Here is a 15,945-nt window from a genome sequence, read left to right on the forward strand (position 1 = left end):
GTGTTTTTTTCTAATTTTTTTGGCTTTTTCTGCTCCATAATAAAGAAAAAAGATCTGTTTGGATTTACAAATCTACACCGTTTGACCGATCGCGATGAAATTCGGCACAAAGGTTCCTTACATCAGGCAGTTTCAAGTGGTCGTACTCATTTTCCCCCCAGAGCTCCCCTTTGTAGCGCCCCCACACAAATTTTATGCTTTTTTGACTACTTTTTGAATTTGGCGCCCTTTTTGGTAGATTTTGTTGAAGAGAGAATGAGACGGATGCATTTCACCGCTATCCTCTCCCTCACACACTAACTTTTTCGCAATTTTCTCGCGTTTTCCGCCGAATTTTCAAAGGCAAATTGTGTTTTTTGTGACCAAGAAACGATGCCGCATATTGATTGGCATCAAAAATTCCAAAAGTTCAAAAAAAATTCAATTCCGGGGAAAAAAAAAGTTGCGTAAAAAGACAAAAGACGCAGGGGGCCCTAAAGAAGTTCCCTGCAGCGAGAAAAGCCGGAAAATTGCGTAGAATCGAAGAAAATTGACTTTAAATACCGCCGCCAAAAATGTTTCGGCGTAGTACTCCAAATTTTGTGGTGGCAAAAAACAATGAATTGCGCCCCAATAGTTTTACTGAAGCTCACCGGGGGCCCCCTGAGCTCCTCCTAGCAACTTTTGGAGCCAATCATTCGGGAAAATCGCGGAAAATGCAAGAAAATTACAAAAAATCTTACGTCTCTTAAATTAAGAGAAAATGTCTTATTCATCTTCAGTAGAATCGGCGGAATGTATGAAGCTTCCTTGGGAAATCCACAAGAATTTCATTGATAAATTGGTTGATGGGGCAAAATAAAAAAATTGTGGTGGCAAGAAAAATGTTCGAGTTTTTCTCCCGTAAAACAAATTAGAAATTCTAGACGAATGAGCAATTTATTCTTTTAGATAACTGTGTTGTTTCGAAGAACGTGACCTGAAGTTCAGTTTCCACTAATCACTCCCGGGAGGGCTTTGTGGTAAATGTGAATTTCAGACCATAAAGTTGGGCATGAAAAATCAATAGTGGACGACGCAGAAAAAGGGGCCACGAAAACTGGGGCGCCGTGTTTGGGGGGCACGGAATTAGTTAATTTAGTAAATTAGACATCTTATCACGAACTGACAGTATTTGAAGAAGGATGGGAAGTACGAATCTTGTGGTTCCCGTTGTGCTGTGGGGCCCCTTTGCACCCACCCACTGTGTCTCGAGTGTTTTTCTGTCACGAGATCAGCGCACCCTCGCAACTGGATGCTATGATGGGCAGATATGTTTGTGGCAAGTGGATCCGGATACGATGAATATGACTCCACGGTGCCTCCTAGTTGGGCATACGGCTCCAGTACTCTGTCTCTCGCGTGCCTCCATTATTCAGGACAATAACTTCCTCGTGAGTAGCTCCGAGACGGGGGAGATGTGTACGTGGGATCTAGTCGATGGCAAGTGTCGTGAGTCGACGAAGCTCAGCCAGGTCCATACTAGCATTCAGGCCTATCATATGTCCAATTGTGACGATATCCGGCTCTTCTGCAATGGCTACTACGCTGAGATTATGGTGATGGATCCCTTCAGCCTGGAAGTTATTTTCTCTCTCAGTTGCAAAGTTAAACCTGATTGGATTTCTGCACTTCATGTGAGTTTAAACAAAAATATTAACTTTATTTTTAAATTCATAAAAATAAATGTTCTTTTTTTTCAAATTTTATTTAAGGTTCTTCGTCCATCAAAACGCAAGGATGATGTTGTTTTGGCCATAACAACCACTGGTACAGTGAAGGTGTGGACTTTAATTGGCAATGAGAACAAGTATTCAGAACCAATTTATGAAAATGAATCCAAGCAGGTGAAAATGATATCCTTAAACAGACTATCCTCCATAGAGGCAAAAAATACTTTTTCATTAATTTATTTTTTGTAGATTCGATGCCTGAATGCCATCACGATGAGCTGCTGCTCCCAAAATCAGCGAACGGTGTTGATTGTTTGCGCCAAGTATTGGCAAATCTACGATGCAGGAGATTTCACGGTACTCTGCAGCGTAATCTCACCGTCGGGTGAGAGATGGCTCGGTGGGGATTTCCTTGGGAATGATCGTGTGATACTGTGGTCAGATGAAGGAAAGGGATACCTCTATCGCCTTCCAGCAAAGTAAGTTTAACTTTACTCTAAAAGTCACTTTTTTATGTTACATCGAGAAGCCAATTTATTTAGCTGGAGACGATCACATGATCATGCTTTGCTACATATATACATGAAAAGAAAACTCTGATATAAATGACGTATATTGTCAATTATTATTGGTTGTCGCGTTAGTTGCCATGAAACTATAGCGATTTTTTTATCTCTCTCTCTCAAAATTGTTCCCTCTCAATTTTTTAATTACCTCTCACCCACATTATTATCGTGAAAATTGTAAGAAAAATGGTAATAATGCGAAAATTTTCCCTTTCTTTTTTCTCTTTTTCACCCAATTTAGCGCAATCCCCGGATTTATTTCCACTGTTAGGTTAGCGAAAGAGATTGATGGAATTGCTTCTCATTTTGTTAAGAAAAAATCTCCTTTGATTTTTTTTTCATCTTCTTTGATATTTCTCTGAAAGTTTTTTTTAAAAAAAAGACCACAAAAGTTGTGGAAATATACATACATAAAGCTGTTGAGAATAAAATTATTTCTATCTAATAACATTTAAATGAAAACTTTTGTGTGTTTGTGCTATCTCTCTGTACCTCTTCTCTGTCCTATCACTTCTATTCGTGAAATTAATCTCTTCACTGCATGATGGAAATGATTTTGTGAGGATCGTCGTGTATGCATGATACATGTATCTATGTATTACCTAATTAATTACAGGGTGTGGAAGAATTCTTTTTTTTTCGTCTTAAATTAATGCAATATTGCTCATTAAAAAAATCTACTAAAACAAACACAAAGTCGTGCTGCAAAAAAAAAGTTTTCCACACTTTGTAACTATGTGAGAGATTTTCCAGTTAATCAAATAATGTGTTATTATTTTGTTTAATTAATATCTAACCCAGGATAACAATGTGTGTGCTAAAAGAAAACCAAATTGGTGGCATTTTCCTAAAAGAAAATTTCTTTTCTTCTTTCAGTTGCATTCCGGACAATAAGGAATTTCACTCGCAATCCGTTGGAAAAGATGCTCCCTTCCTCTATTGTGTCCTTTCTCAGACAGGCGAAAAGGTTACTTCTTTTGCATACTCCGAATTTAGTTGGAAAATTGTTTTTTTTTTTTAATGAAAATTTCATTTTGCTCTTCAGCCACTTTCCTGTCCACCTGCTATGAAATTGGTACCAACAACACGCGGAGGAAAGACGCACAAGTATCTCGTACGAGGTGATTCAGAGGGATTTGTTACGCTGTGGTCAGTTCCTGATTTTGCAGTTGAAAACATAAGGAAAATGCAGAGTGAAAAAATACCACCAGAAGGTAAAAAAAATGAGCCGCAATGAAGTTGAGGAAAAAATTAATGATATTCTTTTATTTTTAGTTCTCAAGTCAACAATCTGCACAAGTGTCAATGATTCGTGGAATTTAATGACTCCATCACCAGTGGGCATCCTCGATCAGCTGAACCATCCAAGTGAGAGCATCATAAAGTTAACAGCGAGTATTTATCTGCCACAGCAGAGTCGTCTTGTAGTTGGACGAGAGGATGGGTCCATTATTATTGTTCCTGCAACGCAGACGGTGATGCTTCAACTCTTGCATGGAACTCATAAAAATTTTCACGGTATGTATCCTTAATTTAAGGGTTAACCCTTTCGCGTTTTTTTTTTTGGTCATACTTAGACTTCCAAACATGAACCATTTTATTTTCCAATTTTTTATGAATTCAAATTGATTTTCCTAGTTAGAAATACATGAAATTCACGCAGAAGAATACGTTTTGCTCGAAAAATATCCTCTGAGAGCATTCCTAGAATAAATATCGTGATAAAAGAGCGCATATTTTAATGTTTTTATGTTTCACATTGGACGCGAAAGGGTTAAATTAAATAAATCCATTTTTTTTCAAAGTTTTTTATTATTATATTTTTTTAAACAGATTGGCCACCTCATCAAATTCTAACTGGTCACCGAGGACGCGTGAATTCACTCCTGTGCCCCTCATTGGCACACCCACGCTACGATAAATCCCATCTTGTTTCTGGAGGAGTGGATTTTGCCGTGTGCCTGTGGGATCTCTACAGTGGCACCCTTTTGCATCGATTCTGTGTACATGCTGGGGAAATAACGCAACTTCTCGTTCCACCAAATACCTGTAGTCCACGCATTCAAAAGTGCATCTGTTCCGTTGCATCAGATCACTCTGTTACGCTGCTGAGTCTTCAAGAGAGAAAATGCGTAACCCTTGCAAGTCGTCACCTTTTCCCGGTTGTGAGTATCAAGTGGCGCCCATTGGATGACTTCCTCATTGTTGGGTGCTCCGATGGGACGGTGTATGTGTGGCAAATGGAGACGGGACATTTGGATCGGGTACTACATGGAATGCTGGCTGAAGAAGTTATGTCGGCATGTGATGAGAATGTTGCTGAAACATCGTGTGGATCAACATCAGAAATGGGACTTGCAAATCCCGCTGTTCACTTCTTTAGGTGAGTTGTTTTGATGTGTTGCCTCTTCCTGATTTCCGGAAGGATGTTCAAAAGATAAAAAAAGAATTAATAAGATTCTTTAAATCATTGCAGAGGACTTCGCCATCGAAATCTCAATGCAATTCGACATGCAACTCAACGTGGAATCCATCAATTGCAGCAACTACATGCCCACAATAATCAACATGCTGAATTTTTATTCAAGAACCGAAGCAGTCCCCTCTTGATTCAGGGTTTACGAACCAATCCCAAAGATGCTGAGAGTCATATTCTCTTTTTTGATATTGAAGGACTCATTTTTGAGCTACACAGCGAGGAATATGCTCTAATGACGGCCGAAGCACTTGAGGCACAAGAAGCAGCTGCACAGAGTGGTAGTCAAGCGGGTACACATGAAGCAGGAAAGAAAATTTCCGGTAAGAAATCATCTCGTTTTATTAAAACATAAAATGTTTTCCTTAAAAAAATGTAAAATAATCCTTCAGTCCTTGTGAGCAGGAAGGAACGTAATGATTTTCTTTTATATCTCTTTCACTGCTTCCTCTTCCCGCCACACACAAAAATAATACCAAATTAGACTTCTTCGGAAAGGTTAAGACAAAGGCGGGAGACGTGGAGAAGATTCTTAAAGAAAAAGATAAGCATGGTTGGTTGGAATTTGAAGCACATTTATTGAGTGATTTTGCAATGCAATTATTTCACAAAAGGCTTCAATTTTTGCACCTCTTCTCAGTTTTTCTCTGCTGTGAATTCTCTTTGGGTTTCATTTTATTCTTCTAATTTATTTATTTGCACCACCTTTACAATTTTCTTTTAGCACGATCCCCTATCATTGCCAAGGCAACCCCACGATATAGACTTTGTCGAGAAATTAATTACAGGAAGTACTTCTTGTAATTATAATTCTCGATTCAGTCTTCAATTCACAAAAAAGAGGAAAAAAAAAGAATTTTTTTATTGATTTTTATCTTCATTTTTATTTCGCTTCAAAACATTTTCATTTTGCTTTTTTTTCTATCACATTGGAAACTAAATTATTTTCAATGATCCTTCACTTAAGGGAGTAATTTCTAATTGTGCTCCAATGTAGGTATCCTGCAGAAGATGAAGGAAGGTGCGGAGAATGTTCAGACAAAAATACAAGCCAAGGTGGAAAGTTTGAAGCAAGTTGGTGAGAAAGGTGAGTGCAATCAATAGCGTGTTGTGCTTTTTAGTTTCGTCTATTGTAGATGCACTCAGTTGTAGTTCGCGTGTACTGAGACACGGAATTCGTGAAGTTAGTTAGACGGTCGTAGTAGCACTTTGTGGAGCATCTCTTGTACTCACTGGCCAAATTATCCGTGAGAATGTTAAAGTATTGCACGAGGTGCTCCAAGCAGGGACGAATATTTTCGAAATTCTTTACTTGGCTTGCGGAAGATCTCACGGAATCCTTGGCGTAGTCGAGGTACGATCGTGCGTATTGGGCTAAATCTTCGGGGACATCGTGCATGTAGATGCGATTTAGGTATTCTTCGAGAAGGTGTGAATTGAATTGGGAATTGTCGTAGTCTCCACTGTGCTCCACTGCATCACCCGTTAAGTAGGGGCTCTCCTCACCGTAGGGGGCATAGGGTTCCCCTTGAATTCCATGCTCACCACCTCGTTGCTCATAGTGGTGATCTTGGTAGCCGTCCTGCTCCCTTGAGGTTTGGTGCGTGTCATGAGCATCACTCGAGGTGGCTCCATAGGGATCATAACTGTCATGATGAGACCCATCACTATCACCTGCTTGATTGCCATCATAGCCACGACGTGAATCGCGATCGTCGTCATGTCCGCGGGAAGAACTGTAGGGATCATAGCGATTGAATCCCCTGTTATCTCTGTCAGATACCTCACGAGATCGACTTCCATCTGTATCTCTTGCCCCAGATTGGCTATTTTGATCACTTTGCGATCCTCTCTGACTATACCCATCATCTCTATGACGCTCTCCTGCTGTCCTATGCGGATCATGCCCATCAATTGATTGCTCCTGATTTGAATGATCTCCATCTTCATCCTCTCCCTGTTCATCTTCATCGTAATAATCGTAATTTTCGTCATGAGGTAATTCCTCAATTTGATCGTGATTATCATATTCGTGATCTTTTTCATCGTAATCATCATTCTCTTCATGATCATTGCTGTGTACTTCACCTCGTACTTCACTACTGCGTGATCCATGACCGTCAATACCGCGTTCTTGAGAACGAGATCCTTGCCTATTGTATCCCGCTGCAGAGGGATCTCTATTGCGAATTCTCCTCTCTTCTGGCCTACCGTATTGATTATCCTGTTGACGATCACTGTGAGATTGTCTCTGGTCCAAATTGTCTTCATAACTTCCATCGTGGCCCTCATGGTGATCGTCATCGCGCATTGAGTGACCATCAACGCCACGTTCATGAGAAGGATACGGTGTTCCGCGGTATTTATGCCCCCTAAAACGATGTCTATCGTGATTCCTGTCACCGTGCTGCTGTTGCCTACTATCACCACCGTATTCCTGCCTGCGTTCATTGCTATAATCATCACCATGATCACTGTCGTATTGCTGAGATGATGGACCATAAGATTGTCCGCGAGATTGATCTTTATATCGGGTTTTTGAGCGATCTCCCGTACGTACTCGTCCATATTGATTATCATACTCTTGATCATCATCATACGGCTGTCTCTGGACATCACGATAACCATCCTGAACGATCTTCTGTCCCACACAGTGCTCCAAGAAATTGGGATCGTCATATTTGTAGTAGCTGAGTGCACTAAGAATCTCCCCTAAATACTTGATCTTCTCACGATCGGTCATTCCTTCGTTGTTTAAGCTCCTCAAGAAATTCTCAACACGATCACTAAAAATTGGACGTCCATCGCGACGTGTTGGTGCCTGTATGAGATAATAAGAAAAATAAATTGCAAATTGAGAAAAATAAAAATCCTTTACAAAATAAAGGATAATAAAAGAGATTTAGTGGGGGGAAGATCACAAATTTACCTGCTCTGTCACGGATATTAGCAAGAATGCTAGAAATATCCCAAGGAGACTTTTCACGATCATTGTATTACACAATTGTGGGTGATTTCGCAAAGGAGGATCGATTGAAAAATTTATTGCACCACACATCGATGGTCAAAGTGAAACTGATAGATTCACCTTCCCGTGGAATTCACTTTATTATATGGTGTTCTATTGTGGGTGGGAAATATTTACACAAAAGTTCTGGATTTAGTTTGGGCAGGAGCGTAAAAGAGATGGAAAACTCCGACTATATTGGAGGGATTTTCTCCTTTGCCCGTGGTGTTTCACCGTTCAAGTGCAATGCTCAACTAATGAAATGTTTTTCCAACATGGAATTCACACTTGTGCACATATAGAAGAAAATCCCGCGACAAGAGCGATTTCTCTTCATAATAAAATGTTCATTTACATGTTATATTTGTATAAATGAGGAAATTTGCAATTTGTCAATTTCCCAAGCATAAATAGAAGTGTTCTTGGTTTTATAAATGATGATACCGTGAGGAATGCGATGAATGAAGCCCACCTTCTCTCACTTTGAGACACTTTTCTTCTTGCAATGTATATGGGAGGAAGAAGAATCTCTTGATTTATTTATGTAGTTTGTTGTTATGCTTTGGTAATAATATTAGAATTGTGGCATAGATATCTCATCTATAATCGTTTTTTCTATAAAAAAAGTATAATAAAGCTTTCGGGATGTACTACAACACAGGGACTAAAATTAAAGCCATAGTGAAATTTTAGTTAATTCAACTTAGATGTATTTTGTAAATTTTGTAAATAAAAAAAATCGTTTTTTTTTTCTTTTCTAATGTTTGATGTTTCTTTATTAACATTTTCACGTTTTCTTTCTTACATTTGATATTTTTTAACTTTTAAAATTTGACATTCAATTTCTAACGTTTGATGTTTGTTTTCATATTTAATAAAAGAGATGCTATCATGGCTGATTCTTTATTAACGTTTGACGTTCGTTTTTTAACGATTAATATATCTTTTCTGACAATTTCTGATTTTTTTACGTCATTTTTTTTTGAGAAATAATTAGTTGGTATACCACAATCGTGGCATACCAAGTATTGTAATCGTCGGAAAAACCGACCACCTCAGATCGGGCTCAAACTTGGTATGAGCACGTTTTAGACATCCCACATTACGAAAATGGTGGTGGAAAAAAAAATGTTCCGGCCGGCCGGCCGGCCGGCCGGCCTCTGGCCCGCACTTTGCCTTATAACTCGAGAACGGTAACAGTTAGAGACTTCCGGTTTGAAGTTTTCTATAGAAATGTGGGTGTAAAATTTCATTTTTTCGCATTTTCAAAATCCAAGATGGCCGCCGTCCGCCATTTTGAAATATCGTCAACCAGTTCCCTTATAGCTAGAGGTGTGAAATTTTAGTATGTTGTAGGGCTCAGTGAGACATTTTCATCAACAATTCATACTTGACAATCGGTCAAGCCGTTTAGCAAATATGGCGGCCTAAAGCAAAAAGTGTTTTTTCGATATAACTCGAGAACGGCTTGACCGATTTTGACCATCTTGGTATCAAATGAAAGGTATTGAGAAGCCCTACAACTGTCTAGAACATTCCAAGTTCCAAAAATGGCCGCAAGAGGCGCTAAAAACAAAAACAAAAATTGCCTAACTTTAAGGGGCTATATCTCCCAACATCTGTTATCGTTTTCCTTTAAATTTTGATATGTTGTAGCCTGACTCAATATCTATCACCAGTCCGAAAATGAAGAAATTCTATGTCGCCGTTTTGAAGATATGGCTATTTGAAAAATTCTTGAATTTGAAAAGTTCTAAGAGCCATATCTCTTGAACGGATTGTCCGATTTTGCTCAATTTGGTATCAAATTAAAGGTTTTGCAATTCTCTACAACTTTCTAGAACATCAGAAACCTCTAGAACCATTCCTTTAGGACAAAAAGTGCAAAAAACTGTTTTGGTAGAACAAACATCCGCCATTTTGTGTTCTGGAGGTGACCTTGAAATGTATCGAAATAAATGTCAGATTATAGCTTATTTCAATACCTTTCCATAACTAGTCAAGAAATTTCTGTATGTGCAATAAAACTTAAGATATAAGCATTTTTATCTTTCATATTGATGAATTTCATAAAAAAAATCAACTTTGCCTACTAATTCTGCTCACGAATTAAATTACAACGCATAGACTGACCCATCCGCGTTGTGGTATACCAACTCTAATAACTGGACGCGTTATGATTGACTTTCTTTTAATCTTTAAATGGTTTAGATACCTTAATACCCTTTCTATCTAACGATAGGACGTTTAAACAGATTGAAAATGTATCAATCACAATAAATTAATATTGTAGTTTAATATTTTATTATAAAAAGATTCTTAAAAGAATAATATAGTTCTAAACATCTTTCATCAAAATTACTCTTCTTGTAGAATTAGCCTCATAGTAATTTCTTAGAAGACAAAGCATTAATTTTGAGACATCAAGAGCTGTCCACTTTGTGAGAGATTTGCTTGAGATTAAAGATTTAATTTTTGAGGGGCATCCCATTTAAGTACGTAGATTGGATTGCGTCGCCGGAAGAGCATTTTGCCACACACGACAAGATTACGTTTTATTGCTTAATGCTAATTCTGTGCTATATTTTCAAGAATCGACCAACTTACCACATATGTGTCAATATCAAACCATTTGTCGCACAACTTTGTCCCCGCGCGTATATTTATGGGCTAATTTTGTTGCAATTTACATTGAAAATCTGCAGATGGTGGCGGTGATGCAAATAAGAAGGCAACACCACGAATGGAGGCGACGCATGTGATGGAAGTCGCACAACTGTTGCTGTCGCTAATTCACTCATGGGGACTTGATCCACATCTGGATAAAGTGTGCGAGACTCAGCTGGGACTGCTGCGGCCAATGGTTCCTGTGTCGTATGGGGTACTCTCCAAGGGTGGCTACATGAGTCTCATGCTACCCACATGGCAGAATACAATTTCCCTCCCAACAGCCACGGAATCCATTCTACCGGTTTCCACGCAGGCTGCTCTTGCTGATCAGATTCGCCTTGATACGTTGACGAAGCTCTTCACGGCGCGGCTTCATTGGGAATTGAGTACAACACTCACGTCGAATCATCTCCTAGCCATGGTAGCCATGTCCAATACACTCATGTCCATGAATATGGCAAGCTTCCTACCGGAAACGGAGCGTACAAAGAAGCTCCATCGGCAGGCAACACGTGTCTCAGCGTCGTGGACAACTGAGGATGAGCACGAGGAACTCTACACTCAGCAACAGGCTCAGATAAAGCAAGGTTGGAGTCTTCTCTCCACACATCACTGCTTCTTGCTTCCCGATAAGATTGATGCATTGGAACCGAGGAATTTCAAGAGACCCCAAGTGGAGATGATGGCACGCCGTTGGCAGCATCATTGCATTGAAATACGCGAAGCTGCTCAGCAAATTCTTCTCGGTGAACTCGGTCGTATGGGCAAGAAAGGTGAGTTGTTGTTAGTCTCTCATTGAAGATCATGAGAATTTCATTGAAATTTATTCATTAATTTTACGTATAATTTGTAGGACGGAAACTCCTCGTTGAGAATTGGGCTCAATTCCTTCCTCTGTACACGCAGCAAGAGCCAATTGCACAACAACCACCAACACCGAGTCAACCAAATCCTCCGGGTGGTATGACCCCACCGGTGAATCCGGAACATGTTGAGGAAGAATTTGAGGAGGAAGAAGAGGAGGTAATACGGAAACCATCATCTTTGGCTGAATTGAAGCGCAAACAGGCGTGTGCTGTGATCCTCTTGGGGGTGATTGGGGCGGAATTCGGTCAAGATATCTCCATTGAGAGTGGTGATAAGCAACAGCAGCAGGCAAAACGTCCCACCGACCAGAGACGCAAGAGTTCCGTCGTTGAGGGTTTCGGCATTGGGAATAATAATCTTGCACGATTAACATCAATGGCTCTCACGCATCTCCTCCTTGCACCGCCCACACCTAAACTTCCGGCTTTTACACCCCTCCGCAGGGCGGCAATTGATCTAATTGGACGCGGATTTACAGTTTGGGAGCCATATCTCGACGTGAGCAAAGTCCTTTTGGGCTTATTGGAGATGTGCTGTGACTCGAGTCGCCTCATCCCGAGTCTCAATTACAAATTACCCCTCACACCACAAGCTGATGCCTGCCGGACAGCTCGGCATGCCCTGAGACTCATTGCAACGGCCCGTCCAGCGGCGTTTATCACCACAATGGCCAGGGAAGTGGCGCGTTTTAATACATTGCAACAGAATGCACAGACTCTGAGTACGCCACTCACGCAATCTGTCCTGTATCGTGCCAAGCGTGAAATTCTGCAATGTGTGGAGATGTTAATTGACAAAATGCAGACGGACATTGCAAATCTCCTCGTGGAAGTTATGGATATTACGCTCCACTGTGTCGATGGGACGGAGCTGAAGAATAAACCATTGCAGGAGGTTTGTCCGGCAATCTGTAAATTCAACCAGGTGTCTCACTGCTTTGGAACACGACGTATTGCAGTGGGTGCCAGCAATGGGCACTTAGCCATCTACGAGTTAAGGCACAATAAATGCCAAATGATTCCCGCCCACACAAATCCCGTGACTGCCCTTGCATTCAGTCCCGATGGGAAGTTTCTTGTTAGCTATGCATCCGGGGACAATAGGTTGTCCTTCTGGCAAACCAGCACAGGTAGGAGTTAGTTTTAAGACATTTTTTGTTTGGAATTTTGAAACAGAATTTAAAATTTATTTTCTCCAAGGAATGTTTGGATTGGGACAAAGTCAAACACGCTGCATCAAGGGCTACTCCACGGCACCCATTCCCGATGTGGCACGTCTCAATCCGATGCGTCTGGCAAAGTTGATTTGGATTAACAATCGCACAGTGACTCTCATGCTGGCCGATGGCTCAGAGACGCGCTTCAATGTCTAAAAGACAACGAAGGGAGTCTCATCTGCAGAAATAATTTATCCAACTAACATTACTTTTAAACATTGTATCTTATGAAAAATTTATTATTATTATATTGTTACCAAAAATCAGCTTTAGCAGCCGACACAGCTCATGAAGATGCTAGAGGGAGAAAAAAACAGAGATTGCGAGAGAGAGCAAGAATGGGCTAATTTGTTGAAAGATTTGTGTATACATTGTATTTTATTCTCTATAAGTGTTTAGTGATTTTGTGGAAACAAAGAAGACAAATAATATTATTGAAGATTTGAGGTCCTTATAAATGGTTCCATCATCATCCCACCTATGTGAGAGGGATGTTCATTTTGGCGCTCTCCTGCCGAATGGCATTGATGAGATCGTAGTTAATCAGGAAGATTAGCCTCAGGCCACAGAGCTAAAGAAAATTGGAAAATATCAGCGGTTGTGATTCTTGAAACGGAACGGCATTGTAAAGAATTTACCTCAATGACACTGTTATTGTTGAGACGCGTCTTGGCGCCATTTAGCAATGGATTCCCATCCACGTAGATCGCCCTCTTGCCTTCATTCGTCATGAAGAAATCCCCATTGCTTCGTAGCTTGATTGTTGCCTGCTTCCGGGAAACTTTGTGTGCTGGACCCTCCAGCTTCAAATCCACATCCACCGTGAAGTCCTTTGTGCAGCGTCCCACGGTAATTTCCCGGGAACGCATGAGATAGCGCACGAGGCGTCCCCGTAGCACAGCTGGAGTCTCTTTGTCGAATTCCGGAGTGAATCCAATACCCGCCAGGGAGTCCACTAACACTGTCCAGCGAGACAATTCATTCTCCAGTTGCCGAATTTCACGCTTATTGCGTCGATCAGCCAAAGCAAGCTCAATCTCCAAAGCCTCATCACGCAGATCAACCAATTCGGCATCATTAATGAGCTCCTCGGTGTCTGAGAAGGTCATTGATTCCCTACTCGGTGGCTGAGCCACCTGATCTGGCAACAGGGTGTATTGCTTCATGAGATTCCAATGCGTTTGGAGGGACTTTGCTGTACGTGCTGGATAGAAAATAGCTGGATTCTTGTCCAGAAGCTCCTGGAAAGTCTCCAAAGTTGGATTTGCCGTCTGTAGATAAACAAAATCAATTTAGTTGATACACCTTGACCACTACACTCTCTCTATCGATTACTCACACTCTTTATGGTGCCCAAAAGATCCTCTTCCTGTGTCGTATAGAGCGCCTTACTTTGGATATTCTCCACCAATTCCGGATGTAGATTCCTCATGGCTGCCACGGCAATCCGGGAGATGGATTCCTCGTACAGGAGTGAATACCATCTAGCCTGGAGCTCCTGTACGGTGAATTTGCATGAGAATTTGGTGCCTCTGTGTACCATCTTGAGGTCATTTGTCTGCTGGATGCCAATTATGAGTGCTAAATCATCGATTGGCTTCCACCGACCGAGATCCTTCGTGGAGACTTGATGAGAACCCCGAGAGCGACGATTCTTCTTTGAACTCTTCAGTGTGCGTCTCTTTTCCGCTGAGCCCCCCACGGGATGTTCCCTGGGCACCGGAGGTGGAGCCTGTGGTTGCGCACTCATGACCGGAGTCACCGTAGCCACCATTTGCGTTTGTGGAATAGAAACTGTGGCCACTGGTGCTGACACGGGAACTGGCGAAGGTACCATTTCCGTGAATGCCGAAGCTGAACCAACGTATGATTGTGACTGTGTCCGGGCACGTGCTACACGATTCATCTGGGTCGGTGTCAACCCCAAGCTGTACTCTACAATCTCATCGTCAAATCTCTTACGCTTTATCGACCGGGACGAGCTGCAATGACATTTTTTTTTCAATTGACTTCCGGAAACTGACAGCGAATGTTGTGAAATAAGAATTTTCCTCACCTGCGTCTCTTTTGATCACTGGAATCAGATATTGTGGGACTTCCTAAGAAATCTCCCGCACATTGATCCATCTTTTAGGTACTTTCGAAGGGAGTTTTGAGGAAAAAATTGCAAATAACTGGAAATGACGCGGAAAGCAAAACAAAAGCAAGAGAAAACTAACCTATAACCAATTTATTCAGCTTCTGGAATATTCCTTAGACATTTAGCGACTTTTCCTACGACATTCCACCCAAGTTAATTTTTGGAATTGAAAAAAAATCTTTTTTAATTAAAATTCTTTATTCTTTCATTTTATTTCAACATAATCCTATAACAATCAAGTTTTTCATGCAGATTATGTTTTGTGGAGCGTCTTTCAGAACGTCCTGGACATCAGAGCACCTTCGTGTGGAATCTTGAAAGACAATAAAAATCATAGAATTAGTAAAAATTAAATTACAAAAAGTAAAAATTATTTTTTTGGAGCATCAGAAGTAGCAAAGAAATCGTCACAGTTGTCTGCGATCTTGGTGGTAAATTCTCATCATTAAAAGCTGATACATATTTTTTCTTAAAAAAAATCATTTTTTTTTTCAAATAAGTGACTTACCAGGTGAATTTTCCAGGTGGGCTTTCATTGATCAATTCTCAGGCTTTCTCTAAGCCAATCCAGATCAGTTTCAGCTGTAAAAGAAAAAATAATAAATTAGCAATTTGATAAAATTCAGCTTAATGCAGTTGATAAAATTAATATCAGAGTAGCAAATAAACTTCATTCTTTATCAGAGATCTTGGTGATAAAATAACATCATTACTTTTAACAATATTTAATTTTAAAAAAAATTGTATTTTGTAAGTTTTTTACCTTATTTCTAGTGAAGCATCGTATTCTCCGGGAGTCACCTCCGGAAGCTGAAGGGAATCAGAGGTTAGAAACAATTTCCATTGAAAAAAAATATTTTTTAGTGAATTAGGGAATTTTCAGTCATATGGGTGATGAATATAGTCATCAAATAGATCAGTCGCTGCATTCATCATTGAATTATTATTCTGTTTTTTAGAGGAAAATTCAAGGAAAATGTGGAAGCACGTGGTCCACATTGTTGGGCGTCTTCTTAGGCTACTGAGGAAATGGGTTTTTAAAGGAAATTCTTGGAAAATATGCGTGGAAACTGGATAACATGGAGAAAGGATTTTTAAATATTTAAATAAAACAATTCTTACCATATTTTTTGAATTATTTTCCAGAATAAAAGGGGAAAATAATCAGAAATGATCCGAAGACCGCAAAGAATCCAACCAAAATGACAAAATCCCCCAATAAATTCATTCATCTTATGGAATTCTCCGCAGATATTTCCTATGACAATTCTCCATTGCAAAAACTCGCCTTTTCGCTTGCATAAAACATACT

At 40.2% G+C, this 15,945-nt stretch overlaps 3 protein-coding genes and 1 long non-coding RNA gene across 7 annotated transcripts; 1 reads left to right on the plus strand and 3 right to left on the minus strand.

The window, feature by feature from the left end:
- Nucleotides 1-51: 51 nt before the first annotated feature.
- Nucleotides 52-12,940, plus strand: LOC129792785 (WD repeat-containing protein 7). 3 transcript variants are annotated; one of them, XM_055832146.1, is made up of 13 exons: nucleotides 52-1,655; nucleotides 1,734-1,865; nucleotides 1,941-2,170; nucleotides 3,134-3,224; nucleotides 3,303-3,471; nucleotides 3,533-3,775; nucleotides 4,091-4,640; nucleotides 4,734-5,056; nucleotides 5,218-5,286; nucleotides 5,731-5,820; nucleotides 10,446-11,183; nucleotides 11,264-12,406; nucleotides 12,477-12,940. In XM_055832146.1, the coding sequence occupies exons 1-13, from the start codon at nucleotides 1,164-1,166 to the stop codon at nucleotides 12,647-12,649; spliced, it is 4,443 nt and encodes a 1,480-aa protein (XP_055688121.1). In that variant the 5' UTR covers nucleotides 52-1,163; the 3' UTR covers nucleotides 12,650-12,940. The 3 variants fall into 3 exon arrangements, with proteins under 3 accessions (XP_055688121.1, XP_055688122.1, XP_055688123.1); XM_055832147.1 differs by lacking the exon at nucleotides 5,218-5,286; XM_055832148.1 differs by lacking the exons at nucleotides 5,218-5,286; nucleotides 5,731-5,820.
- LOC129792788 (sarcoplasmic reticulum histidine-rich calcium-binding protein-like) lies at nucleotides 5,590-8,053 on the minus strand. Its single transcript, XM_055832152.1, has 2 exons — nucleotides 7,663-8,053; nucleotides 5,590-7,554 (listed from the first exon to the last, which is right to left on the minus strand). The coding sequence occupies exons 1-2, from the start codon at nucleotides 7,789-7,791 to the stop codon at nucleotides 5,851-5,853; spliced, it is 1,833 nt and encodes a 610-aa protein (XP_055688127.1). The 5' UTR covers nucleotides 7,792-8,053; the 3' UTR covers nucleotides 5,590-5,850.
- LOC129792790 (microspherule protein 1) lies at nucleotides 12,853-14,741 on the minus strand. Of its 2 annotated transcripts, XM_055832155.1 has the most exons (4): nucleotides 14,550-14,741; nucleotides 13,833-14,475; nucleotides 13,132-13,764; nucleotides 12,853-13,064 (listed from the first exon to the last, which is right to left on the minus strand). In XM_055832155.1, exons 1-4 carry the CDS (start codon nucleotides 14,618-14,620, stop codon nucleotides 12,972-12,974), a joined length of 1,440 nt encoding a protein of 479 aa, XP_055688130.1. In that variant the 5' UTR covers nucleotides 14,621-14,741; the 3' UTR covers nucleotides 12,853-12,971. The 2 variants fall into 2 exon arrangements, with proteins under 2 accessions (XP_055688130.1, XP_055688129.1); XM_055832154.1 differs by having other exon boundaries at nucleotides 12,853-13,764; nucleotides 14,550-14,720.
- Nucleotides 14,742-14,812: 71 nt separating this feature from the next.
- On the minus strand, nucleotides 14,813-15,838 carry LOC129792794 (uncharacterized). The gene is made up of 4 exons (XR_008750841.1): nucleotides 15,756-15,838; nucleotides 15,397-15,443; nucleotides 15,142-15,215; nucleotides 14,813-14,946 (listed from the first exon to the last, which is right to left on the minus strand). It is a non-coding gene; the product is annotated as an uncharacterized LOC129792794 (long non-coding RNA).
- Between the last annotated feature and the right edge of the window lie 107 nt (nucleotides 15,839-15,945).

Source organism: Lutzomyia longipalpis, chromosome 3 (genome assembly GCF_024334085.1).
Source record: "Lutzomyia longipalpis isolate SR_M1_2022 chromosome 3, ASM2433408v1".
Taxonomy (NCBI): Eukaryota; Metazoa; Arthropoda; class Insecta; order Diptera; family Psychodidae; genus Lutzomyia; species Lutzomyia longipalpis.